This window comes from Sinohyriopsis cumingii, chromosome 8 (assembly GCF_028554795.1).
Source record: "Sinohyriopsis cumingii isolate HCF-2022 chromosome 8, ASM2855479v2, whole genome shotgun sequence".
Lineage (NCBI taxonomy): Eukaryota > Metazoa > Mollusca > Bivalvia > Unionida > Unionidae > Sinohyriopsis > Sinohyriopsis cumingii.
The window spans coordinates 111,965,207-111,987,598 of record NC_142968.1 but is presented as its reverse complement, the minus strand read 5'-3'; the positions used below and the strand labels follow the sequence as shown (position 1 = coordinate 111,987,598).

General features: G+C 35.6%; 1 protein-coding gene across 3 annotated transcripts; it reads right to left on the bottom strand.

Moving 5' to 3' along the window:
- Nucleotides 1–1,089: 1,089 nt before the first annotated feature.
- On the bottom strand, nucleotides 1,090–22,157 carry LOC149794380 (uncharacterized). Of its 3 annotated transcripts, none has more exons than XR_016423022.1 (2): nucleotides 21,894–22,157; nucleotides 1,090–1,581 (listed from the first exon to the last, which is right to left on the bottom strand). XR_016423022.1 is itself a non-coding variant. In XM_089968565.1 (2 exons), exon 2 carries the CDS (start codon nucleotides 10,471–10,473, stop codon nucleotides 9,013–9,015), a length of 1,461 nt encoding a protein of 486 aa, XP_089824691.1. In that variant the 5' UTR covers nucleotides 10,474–10,498; nucleotides 21,894–22,157; the 3' UTR covers nucleotides 6,856–9,012. The 3 variants fall into 3 exon arrangements, 2 of the variants coding, with proteins under 2 accessions (XP_089824691.1, XP_089824692.1); XM_089968565.1 differs by lacking the exon at nucleotides 1,090–1,581 and adding an exon at nucleotides 6,856–10,498; XM_089968566.1 differs by lacking the exons at nucleotides 1,090–1,581; nucleotides 21,894–22,157 and adding exons at nucleotides 6,856–10,498; nucleotides 21,646–21,835.
- Nucleotides 22,158–22,392: the final 235 nt, after the last annotated feature.

Genomic DNA, 22,392 nt, shown 5'->3' with positions numbered 1-22,392 from the left:
TAAGAATATTATTCACTTGACCAGAGAAGTCAATGGCAGTTCACAGCAGAAGAGGATTATGCACCCCAACCCCTATTTTATACCTGCATTTTTCACATCCAAATACCATTTTTGACAGCATGTGGTGCTCACAGTGCAAACGCAAGCCCTTTCCCTGGATGAAAATTTTGAAAAACATTGTCTGCTAAATAGTTTGATGCAATTCAGAATAGTTGTCATCCAAGCCGTTTTTGAGATACTCTAGTTGCCTTGAACCCACGTGTTTACTGCTATGGGAGGCTAGCTCTTCTTCCTAGCCAACTATTGGTATTTCACTATCAACATACTGCAGAGCAACTATGGAAGGTGTACATGCCTGACATCAATTTCAAGAACAACACAAGCCCAAAACACCTAGTTCACAAATATATCCATATCTATCAATACTAAACAATAATAGCTGAAAAAGTCACACCATAGCCTTAAGTTAAGAAATTTGCCAGGGGCCAATTTACGAAACTGGACCCTGCCACCTTAAGAATTTGGCTAAAAATGGTTTATGTCAAAAGTTGTGTACATATCACATATTTAGACATGATCTAGTACTATGGTATAAAGGAAAACTTTTCGTACACAAAACTAAAAATGGTATTACGCTTTTAAAAAAGTTAATCTTTGCGGCAAAAAGCACTGCATTATTTACATTGTGAATTATGACTGACTGCATTTCTTGAAAGATTTCAAATTGTTTGCAATCTACAATGCTCTTGGTCTTTGTTTACCACCATAGCATCAGTACGAAATCAAAATTCCTTTACAATGTTTCATGAATGTCAAGAAGAGATCTGGAAGTTATAAATTTTAGGAGGGAATGACAGAAATGCTATGTTAGGTGTCAGTGACAGAAGTGAAAAGTTTCTATAAACTCTTCTAGCAAACTTAAAGAAATCATACATTTAAGTAAATCATGTGCTTTAGAAGTACTCTTAGACTGATATAAAAGAAGTGGTTCCTAACTTTTCATTATCATTCTGGAGATGCTAATAGCAGCATCAGTGTTGTGTCAGTGTGTGTGTGTGTGGGGAGGGGTAATCGCAACACAAGTCTAGCTAGTCTGGAGAAGTCAAAGTTTAATTAATTAACATTAGACAATGCTGGAATATTCATATACTGACGTGTGTGACCCAAAAACTTACAAAGTGACATATCAAATAAATTCATTGATACATAGCCAATGAAATTGACCATACATATACAAATTACTCAATACAATTTAACAGAGAAATGTCTTCTCAGACACCAATTTACTTACAACTGACTTTAATGTTTTCTGGAGTTTACAAAATCATAGTAAATAATTAGATAAGGTATAGAACAAATATTTAAAGTGGAAAATCCAGTTCAAGGTAAAAAATCATTTCACCGGCTTGGCTTTTGATAAGCACGTACCATAAAACAACTCCTGCAGAAGCTAAATCTGTCCGTCAAAGTCACTCTCTTGTGCACTTAGATCAGAATGAGTATCTGGATGAGATTGAAGCTATTGTTTCTTTGAGCATGACTAACCGATTAATCCTAATCTCCTACCATGCAAACTGAGACCTGCAAAAAGAAAAGAAACCAGTGATATTGATGTACTTTTAACATTCAGTGAAAACATAAGACTTTCAGAGGAGAAACTGTATGTGTATTGTCAAATGCATGAAGCTGCCACTTAATTTTAAGCTTTTCCCCCTTTGTTAACTGAACCTAGAAATTTCAAGAACCTAGAAATTTCAAGATATATACATAACACTGAAACATTTTCTATTATCACCCAAGTGTGAGATATGAATCTCTTATGTCAACTTCAGAGTGGGGTCATGAAGGTAGAAACTATGTCGGTGTGCTAAAACTTTCATTCTTTTCACCAAAATATAGCAAGTAATATGCCATATGCATCATTATTTCTAAGACCGTTCAACTGGTGACATTCAATATTCACAACAGTATGTTTATGTATGATTCCTCTGAATTCTATCTGCTCCTGTGGAGTTAAATTACTTTAAAGAATACATGTTGACATGCTATGCAATTGTTTAGGTGTGTCTGTATTGAAATGTGAATATTATTCATAAAAATAGAGGTGCAAAACCTTGACAGCTACAGAAAATGCAAGACAATACATTATGGTTACCATTTTGCTCCCATATTTAGTAAGTTAAGTCCAAAATATGCTACTTTGTCATGATGTAAACAGTTCTCACATGGAGGTACAAAACACAGTTACCTCCCTCTCCAAAAAGCATTACATACAACACTAAGTGATATATGGAAAAAGGAAGGAGATAAAATAAAGTTAATGCATACAAATTATTTAAATAAACACAAAGAAACAAAAAAGTATAATAGATGTGGCTGACTGCACCATCAAAAAATTATCAATTTTCCTTAAAGGGGCAGGGTCCAGTTTTTATGTACAAATTTAATGCCGCAATCAGCGACCTAGTATAAAAAATCATAAAAAATCGAATACACAAGTGAGGTCAAAAAGGTCCATATTTTTAGATACCTATATTAAAACAAAGCATAAGAATACACTGGTCAACAGTGAAATCATTACTGACTTGAAAAGGCCCTAATCTGTAGTATTTTGGTGTGCCGAACACGAATATAACCGTGAAAAATTTGTATTGGCTCTCGTTTTGAAGATATTCATATACCTCATTTTCTATGTTTCACTGTGTAAATTTCTCCAGTAGGACTGCAGCAACATCCGGAATAATGATGTAACATTGCATAATACCATCATGCTCACATCATCCACAGTTGATTGCATCATTTTCTGATGTAATGCAATACTAATGCCATGCGGCTGCTGAAGTAAGTTGACGTCAGCAGTGTACTATACATGTGTAGGCCTATTATACTAATGCCAGGCGGCTGCTGAAGCTGACGTAAGCAGTGTACTATATAAAGCCCAATCAGATAGGTTCAGCATTTAAAATATTTTAGACGTTGTGCGAGACAGTTCAAGCTACTGTTACATAAAACTTATTATTTTATCCATTTACGTACAATAAAGAACAGTAATGCCTCGAAAGTGTGTTAATACCGCGGACAATTTTTGCTATATTTGTGGGGAAGTGACATTTGCCAACCAGAAGAAAAGTATCAATTCTCAAGTGAAGAAGGCATATCATCTTTACTTCGGATGCAAGGTTGGTGACCAAGACAAGCCTTGGGCTCCGCATATATGCTGTGCTACATGTACAACACAGCTTTCACAGTGGTTGAATTGCAAAAGGTCATCAATGCCGTTTGCAGTCCCAATGGTGTGGAGAGAGCCAAGCAACCACCTAAATGACTGTTACTTCTGCTTGGTTCCTCCTCTTTCCGGCGGAATAACGAAGTGAAAGAAGTCGAGAATAGTCTACCCAAACATTCCGTCTGCATTGAGACCAGTTCCACATGGTGAGGGACTTCCTATTCCAGAACCTCCAGCAGAATATTCTCTTGATTCATCTGACGAAGACAAAGGTGAGTCGACCTGTTCTTCTCCTGGTCCATCAGCATGCAGTGATCCAGATTTTCACTGTGGTGCATCATCAACCCCACACAGAATAACACAGGAAGAACTAAATGACCTGATTCGTGATTTGGACTTATCAAAGAACAAGGCAGAATTGCTAGGATCAAGACTCCAACAATGGAATCTTCTAGAAGAAGATGTCACAATTACTGCATATCAAAAGCGCCACCAGCAATTGGAGCCTTTCTTCAGAAAGGAAAGTAATCTGATATTTTGTTCCGATATTGAGGGCCTCATGAATGCTTTAAAAATCACTCATGACCCACAAGAATGGAGACTATTTGTGGACTCTTCGAAACTGAGTCTCAAGGCTGTGCTTTTGCACAATGGAAACATTCTTCCATCTATTCCAGTAGCGTATGCTGTCCACATGAAAGAGACATACGATAACTTAAGGCAGCTACTGAATTCCATTGAGTATAACAAGTACAGCTGGCACCTCTGTGGTGATTTGAAGGTAGTTACCCTTTTAATGGGACTGCAGCAAGGATATACAAAATACATGTGTTTCTTATGCGAGTGGGATAGCCGAGCAAGGGAAATGCACTACATGAGGAAGGAATGGACTCACAGGCAGAATGTAGCCATTGGAGAGAAGAATATCCAACACCCAGCTCTGGTTGAGGCTCAGAAAATCTTGCTACCACCCCTTCACATCAAACTAGGTTTGATGAAGAACTTCGTGAAAGCCATTGACCGGACTTTGCCAGCATTCCGATACCTGCATGAAAAATTCCCTCGACTCAGCGAAGCAAAGATTAAAGAGGGAGTTTTTGTGGGTCCTCAGATTCGAGAGCTTTTCAAAGATGGCCGGTTCAACAACTTGCTGGAAGGTGACGCGAAACAAGCATGGAATGCTTTTCGCCTAGTTTCTACAAACTTCCTCGGAAATGTTAGGGCAGAAAACTATAAGGAACTAGTAGAAGACATGTTGATGAAGTATAAGAAATTTGGCTGCAATATGTCTCTAAAGATTCACTTCCTTCATTCCCATTTGGATTTCTTTCCTAGCAACTGTGGTATTGTTAGTGATGAACACGGCGAACGTTTTCATCAAGATATTGCAACAATGGAACAAAGATACCAGGGAAAATGGTCCACTACAATGCTGGCTGACTACTGCTGGACACTCCTCAGAGATGCTCCCGAACAGCTGTACAAGAGACAGGCAAAGAAATCTAAGATGTAGTCAATGACTTGATTTTTTATAGGTAGGCTATTACAGCTAACCTTTTACTATTGGAATGCATTTCGTTATGTAAACATTAATTTCTTGCAGATTACAAAAAAACTAGAGCCAATTTTGCAATTTGACTGTCATATTCGTGTTCAGCACATAAAAATTGATAAGAATTGACTAATTTTATTTCAGTAACATGACTTTTGTAAAAATTTGTTGTCCAGTGATATTATTCACTTGACCAGAGAAGTCAATGGCAGTTCACAGCAGAAGAGGATTATGCACCCCAACCCCTATTTTATACCTGCATTTTTCACATCCAAATACCATTTTTGACAGCATGTGGTGCTCACAGTGCAAACGCAAGCCCTTTCCCTGGATGAAAATTTTGAAAAACATTGTCTACTAAATAGTTTGATGCAATTCAGAATAGTTGTCATCCAAGCCGTTTTTGAGATACTCTAGTTGCCTTGAACCCACGTGTTTACTGCTATGGGAGGCTAGCTCTTCTTCCTAGCCAACTATTGGTATTTCACTATCAACATACTGCAGAGCAACTATGGAAGGTGTACATGCCTGATATCAATTTCAAGAACAACACAAGCCCAAAACACCTAGTTCACAAATATATCCATATCTATCAATACTAAACAATAATAGCTGAAAAAGTCACACCATAGCCTTAAGTTAAGAAATTTGCCAGGGGCCAATTTACGAAACTGGACCCTGCCACCTAAGGAAACACAATGTATTATCCAAGGCCGGTAGCTTAGCAAAGACCGTACAACTCAACTGTGAAATATTTCTTTGTTCAATATTCATTACAATGTCATATAATTTTCATGTTACTTTACAGTGCAAGCTATACGCATATTTAAGGATACAGTACATGAATAAGTATTGTTGGGAACGACCTAATATATCTAAATTGTTTGAACTTGTAAATTTAGAAAATAGTATAACTATACGCAAGTTAGACGTTTACTTAGATAAAGCTTTTGGTCTGAAGAATATTCTTCTAAATCTGGACAACATATGTTTTGATGAAAATAATGACAATGATAAAAATGATTATGATGTTGTTATTATTATTATTAGTAGTAGTAGTAGTTGTAGTAGTAGTACTTACTCAGTTGATAATTACATTACACATACACACACACACACACACACACACACACACACACACACATATATATATATATATATATATATATATATATATATATATATATATATATATATATATATATATATATATATATATATATATATATATATATATATATATATATTTCGTTTCTTCGTTCATCTATTTGCCGAATCCACTTTAGTAGAAGAATATGTGTGTGTACGTGTGTGTGTGTTTGTGTGTGAATAAAGTACTGCTTATGTACGATTGTCACACGTTTGATACAGTTACGTTTGTTGCTTCCAAAGATGTACGTACTTTCAATGTGTCTCATTGTCCAAGTATTGCTCTATCTGCTAGGTCTGTACTGAGTTTGAATCCTCAGAGTCCATTTAAATTAATTGAAGTAAATAATGTATTGTCTTGTCTTTGGAAGAACTGAAAACTCGGTTCTAAATCTTATAAATACGAATGCCTGATTGTAATAAGTCATAAAGCAATAAGAATTTATTATTCTTGGCATGGGTGCAAATTTACTGGTTGAAACTTTTCTAACTGCCTGGCCTATGATGATATTTGAAAATTCACTTTTATTTCAACATATACTACCAAGAATTCAAACCTTAAATTCATACGCTCAACGTTTCGATTCATTATTTACATTTAGAAATTCAACTGTTATAGGTATTGGTAAGTGATTCATCTGAATCGTATAAGGAGTCGCATGGGCTAGATGGTTAATTTATTAGCCTCGTAACGAAAAGGGTGCAAGTTTCAATCCTACCTGCAGTTCAGTCGGTTACTGTGTTTTGTCCTTGAGCACAGCACTTTACTCCAAATGTATTACCATTAAAAAGCCTACTTTGGTTGCTGTGCCGTAAAACACCAAAAGACAAATCCGAATCGCCGAGGACTACGGACTCACCCTTCTCCACCTTTCAATCTTACAATGCAAGCAATACGCATATGGTATATTTATATGCGTCACACAAGAACAGAACAAACAAAACTTTATTGAAAACATATTCATGCTATACATGTGTGTCATATGAGTTAGGCACAATCAAAGTTATATCATATAAAACGTCATCATGGTGTTATAAAATAAAGGGGTGAAGAGACAAAGCGCAGAGAGAGACAATCAGAGAGACAGACAGACAGACAGAAAGAGCATGGAAAATCTAAATATTACATGTCTTATGGATATGTACATGGATATGTACAGAACAAGTGAAATATCAATGATATAAATGAAAGCTCCTTTGACATGTTTAATATATATAAAAATGAAAAAGGTGTGAATGTCAAACCGGCATATGTTGCTATACAGGCCTCTATTTAGTTTCGAATTAATTCATAATTTTGTCATTATTAGTTTATTCGTATCGCCATTAAATTGTCATATTTCAAAATATTCGGACTTCTGTAACAATCTGTCTTAATCAAATTCATTCTAGCCTCGTCACTGAATGCACTCTCAAACAGCTGATTGAATTAGTCACTAAAACAAACTTTTATGACATTAGGCACATTTTCGTCCTTCATAAGGAATTTTCATCTACAGGAAATTTATGGTTGGAAGTCCTTAATGTCAAGATAGGTAGGTACTTGTTTACCGGAAATCTGATTGACCATTCTGCCAACTGGATACACGTTTATAAAGTGTAACATTTTGTCCTGTAGACGATTTTTCCACAACAGCTAGCCAATCTTGGTTGCGTCATTCTAAATTAACGGTTTTATATAATTCATTGCTGCACTAATGTTATCATTTAGATCATTTAAGCATACCCCATATCTTCCTACGATCTGCACATTTGTCTTTATACGTGTGCGTTATTCACTTGTGGTCGAAAACGGACAGAAATGAACATCTAAGCACATCATTTCGTATGCCATACTTGTCAAATTATATTCTTTTCCATTGATAAGTGAAGTATTACTGTGTAAAAATTTAATTTGAATTCCTTCACTTTTATTGTGGCACAAATATAGTTCTTAATCATTAAGAAATAACGGGAAATGCTTCTGTTAACAATTAAACAAAATACAAGATTTTATACCCTCGAACATTTTATACATGATACTAAAAACGTTACACTAATATTGCATTTAGTTAGCACTTGACAAATACCAGCTATCCAAACTGAATGACGCTTTATGACAGTCAACAAAAAAACATAATCCTTTCTTCTCGCTTACTTTCAAAATGCCAATGAGTGAAATAAAAAAGAAAAATATTATATATATTTACAATAGTTATTTGACGGTAATTCTCGGGATTATTTTGGCTTCCAGTACCCTGGCAAATAAGTTTTGTAATCCCCTCCAACCAAGCAAATATTATAATTTCCGAATCATGCATCATGTGAAATAGACTTTAAAACAAGAGGAAAGTATTAGATATAAAGTTTCTTTCATATTCTCATTTATAACTCCATCATTGGCAAGAGGTTTATAATTCTTAAGTTTCTTAACACATGAAGCAATTTCATCACTCGTAATATAAGCATTGAGGATGGCATCATCATCATTGATATTAAAATTTACTTCGCCATTTTCATTTGTCACTCGGGTTGTGTCTGTGCTCTTCTAAAACTTCTGATCTTTAAATTTTCCTTTTGCGTTTCTAATTTGTTCATGCTCTTCGCAAACTCTGTCTGTTTCCTAGAATGAAGTTCTCTGAGATTTTTCCTGGTAATATTGTTGTGAATATTGATACATGCTTGTTTCATTTTATTTCTCATTTATCTGTGTTGGATGTCAGTTAAACAATTTTCGCCTCATCGTATTCCATTATGAACTTATGGCATTCATTAACGAATCACAATCTACTAACTCCAAGAAGCTTAACAAGTTTGCGTCTATTTTCAAATGCTTTACTACCTGATGTTCTGAATAAGAAAGCTAATTGTTCGATAACAAGATTTAAATCAGTTTAATTTACGGAAATAATTTGCTGAAAAAATAATGTATTGATCTGCTTTAATTCATGCTAATAATTCACTCAGATCGCTTGGGTCTATATTGGCGCATGCAATACTCATATGGTTTGTTTACCTGCGTCACAACATAAGGACAACGGTATACTGACATTTCAATTTCTCTTATCTTATCTTTCCTGCTAACGTAGGATATACAGGTACTACGTTATATGATTGAACATGTTTGATTGCGATTCGGTTCACAGAATTTTCGAGATTTCCATGTAGAAGTTGATTTGAAAGCCTCGGTGTCGTACATTCCTGATAACTGGTCCAGCACAATGCGAAATGAACTCCGTGCCTGAATGAAGGTTCCTTGTGGAACATCTTTCAATAAATTAATCTGACTGCCTTCCGCGCAAGCAGGGAAATCCGCTTGGAGAAATGTGTTTCCTCTGAAGAATTGCCATAAATTTTCTTCTTTAAGACTGAGATGAAGAAGCCCTAAAAAATAACCAAGGGCTTCATGGACACCCTTCACTGACTTTGCGAACAGCATGCAGTTAAAAGCAATGTTTTTCAAGTAATAGGAGCGGATGAATGTACTGATGAACAAAGGTTGGCAGCCCGCTTGGCATTTCTCTTGTTCTTTATCCATAAAGGTTTTGACGACCCTACAGGCTGTCAGGATGTGTCGCTTACCTTTGTCGTTCCTAGCCAGATCCATGTAGTGTTTTTCGTATCCTGAAATGCAGAGTCGCCATAGCATGTCCGGATCCTCAAAACGCGATGCCGATGGTTGACTACCGTCCATCCACTTGACCACCGCGTATCTTGGACATTGCATGAATCCGTTTGGGCCTTTTGCTTCTTCCATGGAATGTATCAATGCGGGAACAATGTCGATGTCAATAATCTTAGGTATTTTTGGTTTTCTGAGGAGCCAGCTGACAAATCTTTTCCAAAGCCCAATATTCCTCTTTAGTCTTTTAATTGTTATGTTGATCGATGGGGGATTTATACTACGCATTAGTTGAAACGGCAGGTCCTGTTTTGTGATGTTCGTAATCCTTCCACGGCATCTATCAATTATAGACTCAAAAACCGACTGATGTAGGATCCGTGCATTCAAGAAATATTTTTTTTTATGTATAACGATTATCCCTTTTCTCAGCCACGTTGTAAACTTTTTTTCCACTTCGTGACCTGCATTAAGAATTTTCATTTTTCCTAGGTCAGGATATGATACTCCAAAATCGATTAGAGGTTTTGCCTTCACACGAAGACCCTCAATACGATATTCAAGAAGAACGTCAAATTCATCTGGGGCCCGAATCTTCAAGCCTTCTCTAGCACTTCCTTGTTTTCGATAACCATCTAGTACGAGACCTTCATACTGTTGTGCTTCTAACCGCATTTCCTGCAAAAGTGTCGTCAAAATTTCATCAACTACAGACGTAGTTTTTTCCCAGACTTTCTTAGAAATATCCAGATTCCCGACACATTCCAAGCCTTTTAGCCGCAACTCCAGATCTCCGTCTGCTTTGGAAAACTCTTTAACGGGATACTGCCATTCATTTAGATTAATTCCAATTTTTTTACGTGAATAGATCCGCCACAGATAGATAGTGAAAGCAACAACCAAAATGAAGAGAACAATCACAACTATCCACAAGAAGGCCTCCATTTTACCTTTATCAAATGGTTTTGTGCTGAAACATTGAAACAGATTATATCCATAAAGTTAAATAAAATAATTCTAGCAATTCAAAATCAGGTGAAAGGGAAGTCGTAACAAAATAGTCAGCTCACAATGATTATGCAGGATTGATAAAACTTTACAATAATTATAAACAAGAACAACAATCGTTTAAAATTAGAATGCTTGATTGTAAATATTATCTCTCAATATAGACGAAATATAGTATAGAAAGCAACATACGTTTATAAACAAAATATTTAAACATTCTAAGTCGGTAACCTTTGATAATTACAAACCAATTGTTATTATGATTGTTAAGCTATAATCAGTGAGCAACCTTTCAATGTAACAGAAATTTGACATACAAAATGTGTATGTTAGCGTAAAGCATGGTGTTCATACCTCTTTGAGAGGAAACATGGAGCGTGATGACTTAGAAGTTGCAATGAAGAATATATTTCTAGGAAAAATAAAACTTAATCTTTCCAAACTTAAAAAGTGTTTAATTTGGAAGATAACTTTCCAGTAAGCGTTGTAATGAACAGAGAAAAGTGTGATAATGTCTTATTTTGGGTTGAACATATCTGATTAGAATGAGTCAAATGATCTGCATTTTTGCGCGTAAATATTTTAAAGTAAGTAACTGTGAAGACAGATATATTTTACAAATGCCCTTTACCCTTGGACAAGATGTTAATTGGCAGAGCCTTCGGTCAAGCAGCATGGCAGACGACACTAGCTACTTTGAATGCATTGTCATAAATAAACAATATCCGGTGACTCAAACATTCTTTTTACTTTTGTATGTGGTTTGCTGATATATTTCAGATACGAAAACGCAGACATTGGATTTACGATTAATTAGGCACCCATAACAAAGACTTTGTTACGCAATGATGCTCGAAAACATCATTCAATTTCAGCCTTTCGTTTATCAATCAATATGTAGACACAAGTATATTGTCACAGAGATGATGAATGGGTGTACATAGATGAACCACTGGCTGTATTGTAATGACTGAATAGGGCACACCAATGGTTAGGTGATACCTATTTAACACGAAGGGTTTCTTTGAAAGATGTTCACTTACATGAAGTGTGAGTACATGACGTCCTGAAGCAACCCAGATGGGGTTATATTTTGATCTTCTTGGAATTATAATAACCTCTATGAATAACATTTTCTTAGTTGTAAGTTTTTTTGAGGCCCACTTCTAAACACATTGATGACCTTATTTATCTCTGAACGGAAGAGATCGAATGACGTAACCAATGCTATGGGCGGGTTACAAAAAGATTCACCGACACCAGTACATGCTCATTAATCTGTAACAGCAATGGCGTTATCTGCTTGCCTTAAATGCTGGATTTCATCTGGATTTAAAATTATATGCTTGACTACTTCTGAACGTAGGCATGAACCAGTTACTTCACAATATGTTACCAATGATGATGTTACATTTTCTGGAAGGCCCGTTCCCATCTATAATACCCACTATACAATTTAAGCTAGTGTTAATCAGACCAAATTCACTTGATCATGAACATATAAATGGGGTCAATGTGTTCTGACATGAATATGTTTCAATCTGGAAATGAGAACAGACTGACAAAGACAATAAGGAAAAACAGAAAAATCGTCGTGACGTGTATTTCTTACAGACTGCAGATAACGAAAATATTCACAGCACGTCCAAGATGATAACAAGAACGTAAGGTCAATGAATTAAATAATTTATGTACAAGTAGTTTTGTTTTGTTTTACATCTCTCACAATAAATAATGCATTAACATAGGACATATGTAATATGGGAAAAATGTATAGGGTCAAGCAGGACTTTACATGGAAAATATTTAGGGATCAAAACTGATGGACTCAGAACCCATAGGTCACACAATTATGGGCTCAAACGCACTATCCAACAAACCCTTTTTGATTACTATCCAGCAACAGTATTTTCATTACAATCCAAAACACACTGTTTGATTACTACCGAACACCACTTTTGAACTACTATCCGATACTACCATTGAATATACAAAACATAATATTTTACTATGCACCATCCGCCTTTTGTTTACTATTCAGCACTCATTTCTGAGAACTATTAAGCACCCAGATTAGTAATACTGTCCAACACACATTTTTAGTACTGTCAACCATCCACTTTTTTAACACTTTAAACATTCACTTTTGGTTTGCTATTCAACATGCATTCTTTATTACCATCCAACAACTACTTTTTTCAGTCCTTTCCAACATCAATTTTTGAGCATTATCCAACTAACTTTTTGCGTAATATTCCGAACCTACATTCTAAGTACCATGTATTTCCCACATTTTGATAATTTGCGATGACATAGGTTTGAGTACTATCAACCCGAGTTTGTGAGTGCTAACCGGCATCCACGTTTTGAATGAAATTAAATACCCATATTTCGATTGCATCCAACAACCACATTTTAATAATGTTACTTTGCTGTCATCCACAAAGAGTTTAATACCCAACTGTTTGAGTAATATCTAAAACCCCATATCCTTGAGTTCTATCCAAAATTTCCTTTTCAATATTATGCAATAAATGCTTTTGAGTACTATCCAACATCGAACTTCAGTACTATCCAACACACACTTTTTGAGTACTATCCAACATCCACATTTTAGCATTAAACAGAAAACACTGTTTAGTGAACTAAAAGCGCCATACTTCCTATCCATTAAAACAGTTAGTATGGAAATCAAAAGAGACAAACGCTATCGCACAAATATGCTGCCACCATGTCAAAGCTAAACTTCGGTAAGCGGACTATTCAATATCCACTATTTAAGTAGTATCAAATAACTACTTTTTGTACTGTTTAATACCTCCTTCTGTGCATTACCAAACATTATTTCTAGTACTAACCAACATTCACGTTTTAGTTCTATCCAACACCCGCCTCTTCAATATATTTTGCCACCTACGTTTTGATTATCATCCATAACCCCACCGTTTGAAACCTTTCCAACACCCTTATTGATTTCTCCTTTTTTAATATCCATTTCCCGAGTTTTTTAAAAATTTTGAACACCCACTTTTAAGTATTATGCAATACCCGACTATCCAACACCATGTTGAATACTGTTTGAAACGTGCTGTGTAGCGATCAAGACACCAATACTAATTTTTCAACAAATCGAAAGAAAGCTTAACTGCAGACTATCCAATTCCCATTTTTGGCCTACTATTCAACACGAACGTTTGGGTGATGTCCAACAAATCGTTGTACTATCCAACATTCTCTGTTTGACCCCTATCCAGCACACGACATCTTGAGTACTGTCTAACACCCACATTTTGATTAATATCCAACAACTGACGTTTTGATTACTATCCCAAATTTTTAATACTGTCCAATCCACACTATTTGAATAATATGCAACAACCACTTCTAGCACTATCAAACAGCCACCTTTTCAGTACAACCCAAAACGTCTTGTGTTTCTACCAAAACAACCACACCACCACATATACCATCCAGTGGAAAGGTTAGGATGTAAAAACAAAAAGATGATGTCACATAAACATCCTATCACTCCACCTTAAGTTCCTTACGCCAACTTAACAGAAAATATATATTATTCAACAGACTGACATAGCAAACGTAAAAAAAACAACGTTCAAAAAACGTTTGTGAAAGACAACAAAAAAATAAACAACACAAAAATCTACAGACAGAATGAACACCTGTAACATGCTTTGTTAAACCAGTTCCGCTCTTTTAAATATCAACAATGATGATAGAGGATTTAGGCTAGTCCAGTCCTCCTCATTTAAAACAATACAACATATAATTAAGCGTATTTAACAGATTGACAACGCTTTGGCGTTAGCCTACATGTACAGTGATCATCTAGTACAAGAACATTTTACCTTCGATGCACACTTCGTTTCCTTGCTAAAGAAAAAGATAGCCATACTATTTAGAAAACCACCTATTTATTGTATCGTTGTTCCTAAAGCTACTAAATATGCTAAGGGACATCCGAGACTCTATTGTCGAAAACAACAAAATATTGTCCATTCACGATCGAATCTGATCCTTGAATAGTCTGAATTGAGTAAATGCAACATTTCGTTTCTTAAAGTCGATGAGGTTGTCTTTCAGAGGAGGTAATCCATACGAAACAAATTGTACCACACCGTGGTCGTTGGGCAGATATACATCTGCCCAGAAGGTTCCTCGCACCTCACCATGCCACCGGTTTGAACGTGTTTAGGTTTTCAGTTCAGGATTAGGTTCATCTTCAGCACACAATATTTTATTCTAAGAAGCTGTGTGCCAACTGTTAGAAGGCAATTAAATTCCAAGATATTTATTCTTTACACAGGCGTCAGTTCACTCATAAATATTTATTTGAAATATGTCAATTGCGTCGATAAAGGGAACGTCTCCGTTCTCTTTTACAAAAGCGGTACTATGCACTTCGTTTCCAAAGAAATTAATGGAGTTCAGGAATGCTCAGAAAATATTTATACCATTTTCTCAAAATCTTTGCTTTCGAGATGATAGTCCATTCATCTGTCTAACCAGGGTGATCAATTTGAAAACCATGGACATGTTCTCTGGTCAGTTGTGTGATTCTTTCATCTACGTGACGAGCATAACATAAGACTGGTTGTCATTCGTGTTCTGATCATTTTTATAAAATGGCTATATGTTTGTTCTGGTAGACCTGTAATATCTGACTTGTTATTTTTTTTTTTTTTTTGGATATAAAACTTTGTATATTAACACTGGTTCTATATGTTGTCTCTTATAGTCTGAGATCACTTATGTCAGTCTGTAATAACCAGGGAATTGTAAAATTCCGCAGATAAGATGACGTTCATTGTGTTTGGCAGAGTTCTGCAAACTGAGGTTCGACGTGAAGTCTTTCTGATTTTATGTGATGAAAATGTCCCTCGTTGCTACCTTGTTCTAGGGTGAAATCAAAGCCCCATGAACGATATCGTCCTGTGTAATGAGTCCCTAATTATCATGCGGGCTTCAAAGATAGTCTATTAATAGCTCAAGTATGGTTTCTTCGTAAAGGTATAGTCATAGGGCTTGGTACATCACACCTGGCCAGCTTGGATGACTTCTATATATCTTTATAAGCTTTAATTGCATAATTAGCATATTTCTTATAGCATTCGTAAAGTGCATGAAAACTAGTTTAGGTAAAATAATATTTCCGCAGTATATATAGAAATACAGCTGTTCACATTGGTACGTTCAGAACAATCGAAAGTTTCGTAACATTTACTATGTAATGCAGCTGCAATTGTAAAACTATTGACCGATGGACGAATAGACTGTTCAGTGCACACACTTAATAACGAGAATCTGTGTTGACACTGGCTTTCACCCTGATTTCTGCTCTGGGAAGGATCACATTCAATGAAAACGAAGTTTTATATACAACAATTAAAATAAAAACGGGTTTTCAAGAGACAAAACAATGTTTATACATTTGTTATGAAAATGTTCTTTTGTTTACGAATGGCCGTTTTTCTTTGTTGTTATATTAAGTGCATGACAAATCCCAGCTCGTACATGGAATGAGGAGAATGTAATAAGGGTAAGTCCTCCGTTAATATATTCAAAATTCACCTTGTCATTTTAATGTAATTATTTATGCACAGGCTTAGGCAGCTGACCTTAGAAACATAATCTTGGATAGTACTCCAGAAGCAATAGCGAAAGTTTTAAGTTCTCTAGTCGTTAATGTTACTTTGCTGTCATTCCACGCAGAGTTTATATGTGCAAGTAAAATCTGGCTGCTTCTTCGATGATCGTTTCGTACTCGCTAGTATTAGCCACCAAATGGAACATAGTAGTACATTGATTCGGTCCCAGGTATAATCCGCATAATTCTCTGACAGCAGTACGTCTTTTTTTCCTTTTCTTTCTCTAGTGGTGGGGTGTTGATGAGGTCGGAAGATTTTTCATATTCTCTTTATACCTTTTCCTTGGTTTTGCCTAGAGGAAGAATACATTCATTCGCAAGAATTTAATTAGTGTCTCTGTGCAATAGGATATCTTTAGCTGTCTTAATTAGCATTTATTTACTTTTCTTGCTTTCGTCAAGGTTTCTTTAGTGCATGTTTTGGCCCAGAAGTACGTTGTGCAGAAATGTTTTTCCCTGCGTCAACGCTACATCCTCTCAAGCATGCAATCCTCAAGTGATCTCACTTTAACGATGGATGTTTCTGTATTAAAAACATGATTTTAACGTATCTCCTAAACCATGTACTCGTTGTCGTTGACTCATTAGTGCAAGTGATACGTCTGTTCCTATTTAGTGGAGAATCAATTTCAAAAATTTCACCGTGACTATTCATTTGGAGAATACACTATTTTGTCCATGACCTCCTTTTATACTATTGTTGACATTCTCAAAACACCATTACCGTGAGGGAGATAATGAAGATGTGCCAAATCTCGGTGGACGTGATATGTTTCCTAATGTTTTGCAAGCAGTTATGGCAGAATCCACTTTGAAAGGAATGAATCTCAGCAGTTGAACAACTCTGAGCTTTCTACGACGTAGTACACGACGACAAAACATTACACAAACATCAAATTTAGTACTTTGTTCAATTATATAGGTTTCAAATATACATTTCAATAACTATTGTTGTGAATGTCTTTTGGATGTTATACTATGCGTGTGTTTCCATCCAGAATAGCAAACAAACTGTGAGGAAATCTGAAAGCATTTAGCCGTTGGAAAAATCCATTCAGAAGATGATGGGAAGTTGTAGCGTGTTCGAGCTGTACATTATGGACAGATTTCTCATTTACTACGAAAAACCGATAGTTAAAAATAGTTAACAAAATAGATGAAGAACATTGAAATAATATTGTGTAGGAATTATTGTGGTAACGATGTTCCGTTTAGTATTTCCTGACGACGGTGTTATGGGTTCGTAAACGATAATATTGTTTGTTGAATATTACAAAGACTTTAGTGATTTTCTACCAAAGCTACATGCCCTGTGATCTTCGCGACCTAATTAAAAGACTTGTGATGAATTTGCTCTCAAACAAGATAATGTTTTGTTGGGAAGCACATCAATTGAACTGTCACTAATGTTATTCCCAGTTCCATTGTTCAAATTACCTGTACTTAAATATTATAGAAATGAATGTTCCCTTTAAGCCATTTATGTCTTGCATGCCTTGTCAGAGTAGGTAGATAGGAGGGTGGGTGGGTAAGTATATAGATAGGTGTCTTCACAATATAGGTAGGCAATACTGACTATATAGTACCAACTACATTCAAGTTACAAATTTTAGGATTATTAAATGTTCACATTGTAAAGATAAAATATTGTACAAAAAATATTTACTAATAACGAGGGATAAATCACTTTAGTCTGCGTTTATTTTCTGCATGATAATGTTTACAAGAACTACAGGAGACTAGTTCATTTTTTATATTATAGTAACAACGAGATCGTCTTGTAGCAAGACAGATACGACAAACATGATTTAGGCCCTGCTAAATATGTCATAACTATGTTATAATGCCAATGGAAACCTAATTTCAAAAGACTTTTTGTACAGAACACGTCCGTCTAATACATCATGTAAAAGGCACATTTAGCTACCAATCAAAATGTACAAAATATTATAACAAGTATATGTCACATAAATGTTATACGAAAACCAAACTAAGGAAAAAGTCACCTGAAGCTGAGCAGTCAAATATACTTTTGAAAATTATTTTTGGATATATTAATCAAATTACGATATAAAAGATCGGTAGAATATAAAACAAATTTTTTGATACAAAACATTTCAGACATATAAATAAAATAACTGATGGTATGAAATTGAACCGAATTCAAAGAATATAATGTTTCAACAAGGTTCAAGAATGTTTATGTGACCGATTGTCAGCATGGAGAACTCAATGAGTATAAGGTTGGGTTAGTGCTTTCTAGCCATCATTGATGACATTTTATGTATCACTTTCATGTCCATTAAATCAATTGATACCTGATTCGCAGATTACTTGTTTTTCCTGACCAGTTCAGAACAAAGTTTGGTCTGCCTAATTTAAGACTAAGAGAAGGATATAATTATACTGAGACAGTTGCCAAAAAGAGGAAAATCAGATTTTGCTGGTACAGAAAAACATTTGTAACTTACCTCAGGGTTAGTCTTGAAAATACTGGCTGATAAATTGAAGACAACTTCCAATAATGCAATTTTTCCTTAAAAACTACATATCTTTAAAATATTTTGTCTTATTAAATCCTAAGTTTTCGGAATTTGACTTGCACACCTGCATAACCACCTGGGGCAGTACCTCGAATTGTTTCATTGTAACATTTACCTATAGTTGCTTACTAATAGGAATACTGTACACAATGACACACTCACACACAACCATCTCACTTATTATGGGGCAGTACCTCGAATTGTTTCACTGTAACCTTTACATATAGTTGCTTACTAATAGAAATACTGTACACAGACACACTCGCACATAAACACCAGAGTGTTATTAAACTGCCTGTTGTTTTCTTTATAATGTAAAATTGTATTCATTGCACACAAAAAAAATCAAGAAATGCGTAAATCCCGCTTTAAAAAAATCACATACCAAAAGTTGAATTTTTCTCAGAATCAACACTTCTACTGTTCACTATAGCTACATATTTTTCCTGTGTTTTCATTGACAAAACAGTTTTACAAATGGTGATTTGCTGAGATTTGCTATACTAATTTAACTGTATATAACAAATTTTACAAGCAAAGTTGTTATTTCCTATAAAACATGTTCGTGGAATTCATAAAATTCGGATTAGCATCATCAGCGTACTGGTCTAAGTGCCTGTAATCATGTTATATTAGTTCTAGTGCAAGAAGTTGAATTAATATAAATAAACAGCATGCAAAATATATTTCTGGCAACATTCCCTCTCTAAATTTAAAGGTGGAAACATATGTCCATAATTAATGACATAACGTTTTGATTTATTGCAAAACACTCTGAACCTGTGATAAATAACAAACTCTCCAAAGTTAAAAGATTTCAGTGCATTTGTACAGAACACCCCACTGAACAGAGTCGAACGCTTTTCAAAGTGTATCAATAGGAGAAGACTAGTTTCATAGTTTTCCTTAAGATAGTGCATCAGGTTATACAAAATTGCTGTATTTTCACCAACAAGTCTACCTTTCTTAAGACTCTTTTGAATGTTCCTAATGATGCAAGAGAGGCCTTTCTTGACTTCTAAGCAACAGACACTGAAGCAATCGCGTAAGCTACATTAAGACGTGAGAATGGACTCCAGTTTGTAATAACTATTCTGTCTTTATCTTCATTTGGGATGCACTTGATAATTCACCGAGACTCATAATTCTGAATAATGTTTCGCAACTTATCCAGCGTTTACAGACCTAAAGACAGAACCCCCTACCTGTTTCCAACGGTACTGGGACAAGATTAATTTAACAAATTTTTCAACGCTAAGCTGCATTACTGAAACGTTCGCACGAGTTTCGTTCAATATCATTGTACAAATCGTGGCTATGAGTTTGCAAATTCATTTTGGTTTTGGTAAATTTTATAAAACACTTTCTGTTTAAATGATATATCTTTCTGACAAATATACCTTGTTCTATTTTTCGTAATTAATTCTTTTATTTGTCTTTTCTGCAATTTCTTTATTCAAGATTAAGGAAATGTTTATTCTTTTCAAGAAAGCCATGCTTCCCAACTTTTGATCTTAGCATCACACTCTTCAATCTTTTTTCGTCATTTCTTCTGAATCTGCTTGATATGTTGTTTTGTTTTTGATTTGCTTGTTTTGTTATTTTTCTGTTCTTCCGTAATGGTGGATCATCATGTCCATTTACGAAAGCACGTGAACTGTGTATTTCAGCTCCAATTTTTACATCTCCTGTCTTAGGTAAGCTTGTTAATACCAAAGTGACTTTGATCTAATATTATTTTACATTTTAAATACAATACTTGATTATTACAAGTTAATGTCATCTGAAGCGGGATTTTCTTGTCATATTCATGATAATATTCTTCTGTCGTGTTGCCTCTACGTTGTTTTATCACAAGAAAATATACTCCCTTTGCTTTAATCACTTACATTTGAATTTCCAGGTCCTCATATTGATGCAGATATAGACGGGTTAAGTGTTATTGCTCAATTATTTACTTTTATAGCCAGAAATGATAGGTACAATTTGACCACATGTCCTCGTGGATTAAAAATAAACCTATCTACTCTGTTTCAGAGGGTTTGCCTGTCACTAAGTAAAAACTCAACTGTCAAGGTTAATGGTTCTACATAGATCTAGTGAATCAAGTTGATCCTTTATGTCTTTAACTGCAGTTCAGGCCATGAAGTGTTTACCATGTACAATGTTGTAAAAGACAAGCTCCTTGCCCTGAACAAGTTTCTAGTCATCACGAGTATGAACAGGAAGTGAAAATCGAGAATACAAAACTATACAGATAAGTGGAGATATACTTTGGTATCAGTTGTTGTTGTTGTGGGGTTTAACGCCATTTTTCAGCACACGATTGGCTATACATGGCGGCCAGTGTTAATGGTGGAGGAAGAACCCTGGAAAACCCTGGAAAGAACCACCGACCCACGAGAAGCTACCGACAAGCTTCCTCACATACCCACACTGGCTAAATTCGAGACTCGAACCGACGAAGACAGAGGTGAGATGGCAGTGATCCGTAACGGAGAGCGCTTTAGACCACTCGGCCACTGGGGGCCCCCTTTAGTATCAAGTGTGTGTTCATAGAATACGAAAATGGCATTATTATTATTATTATTATTATTATTGAAGAGAGTGGTAAGACAGAATGCAGTATTTTAGTGAAGAAAATTGTGATCGTACGTGTACTTGGCATGTATGTAATATCTCTTCCAGGCTACTGTGTGTAAGGCACATGGCCGAGGAAAAAAAAGAAAAAAAGAATATAGATCATATACCGAGTCAACCAAGTAAGTTACCATATTCACCTGCCATACTATATTGTTAACAGTAGACATAATTACATATTTTGTCCATTTCGTTCCCTTTGACACGAGGGAACCTAGGTTGCCGAGTAGTCTAAGGCGCTTGCCTGTACAAATTACTCACCTCCGTCCACGTGAGGTCGAGACTAGCCTCGGTCAACGTCGGTATGTGAGAAAGCTTGTAAGTGCAGTGTCCCTGGGTTGGTGATTCTTCTCCACCAAAATACCCTGGCCATCAGGTATAGCCTGTCATGTTCTGAAAAATAGCGTTAGCACGGACAGCCCTGCCACCACCACCCCCTCCACCGCAATCAAATTAATCCAACCCTTTTTCACGAATATAAATACAGAAGATTACAGAGAAAGGCTTACCTATTCACTTCTTGCTTTTTTGACGAGCCTCAAGGTAAACTGGAAATACCAATGACGAAAAGATCTATTATTAGTTATACGGTATAGTATAAGTGAACATGGGAATTCCCGTCCTGTGTGATTAAATTTCTGCCTAAGCCGACGTCGAAGGTGAAATCAAACAGTTAAGAATATTCTCCATCGACCCTGCTAAAACACCAAGTAAGGAATTTATAACCATTTTCAGAAAGTTGCAGACACAAATAACGAATAAAAACAGCTGCTAACGTTATGTAAACCTTTGGTTTGTTAGAGTCGACTCTAAAAATAGCAACGCGCGCTCATAATAGATAGCATTGCAAAGGCCGGTCTTGCCGATTAGATGCATATAATGTTTAAAATACCGTATTTCTCAGTTACGTTACAGTAAAATATAAGGTTCATTTAATAAAAAAAGAAAATTCCGGCCCCCAAGGAGCTTCGACAAATATTCTTCCTCTGGTTTGTAGTAAAGAATTAA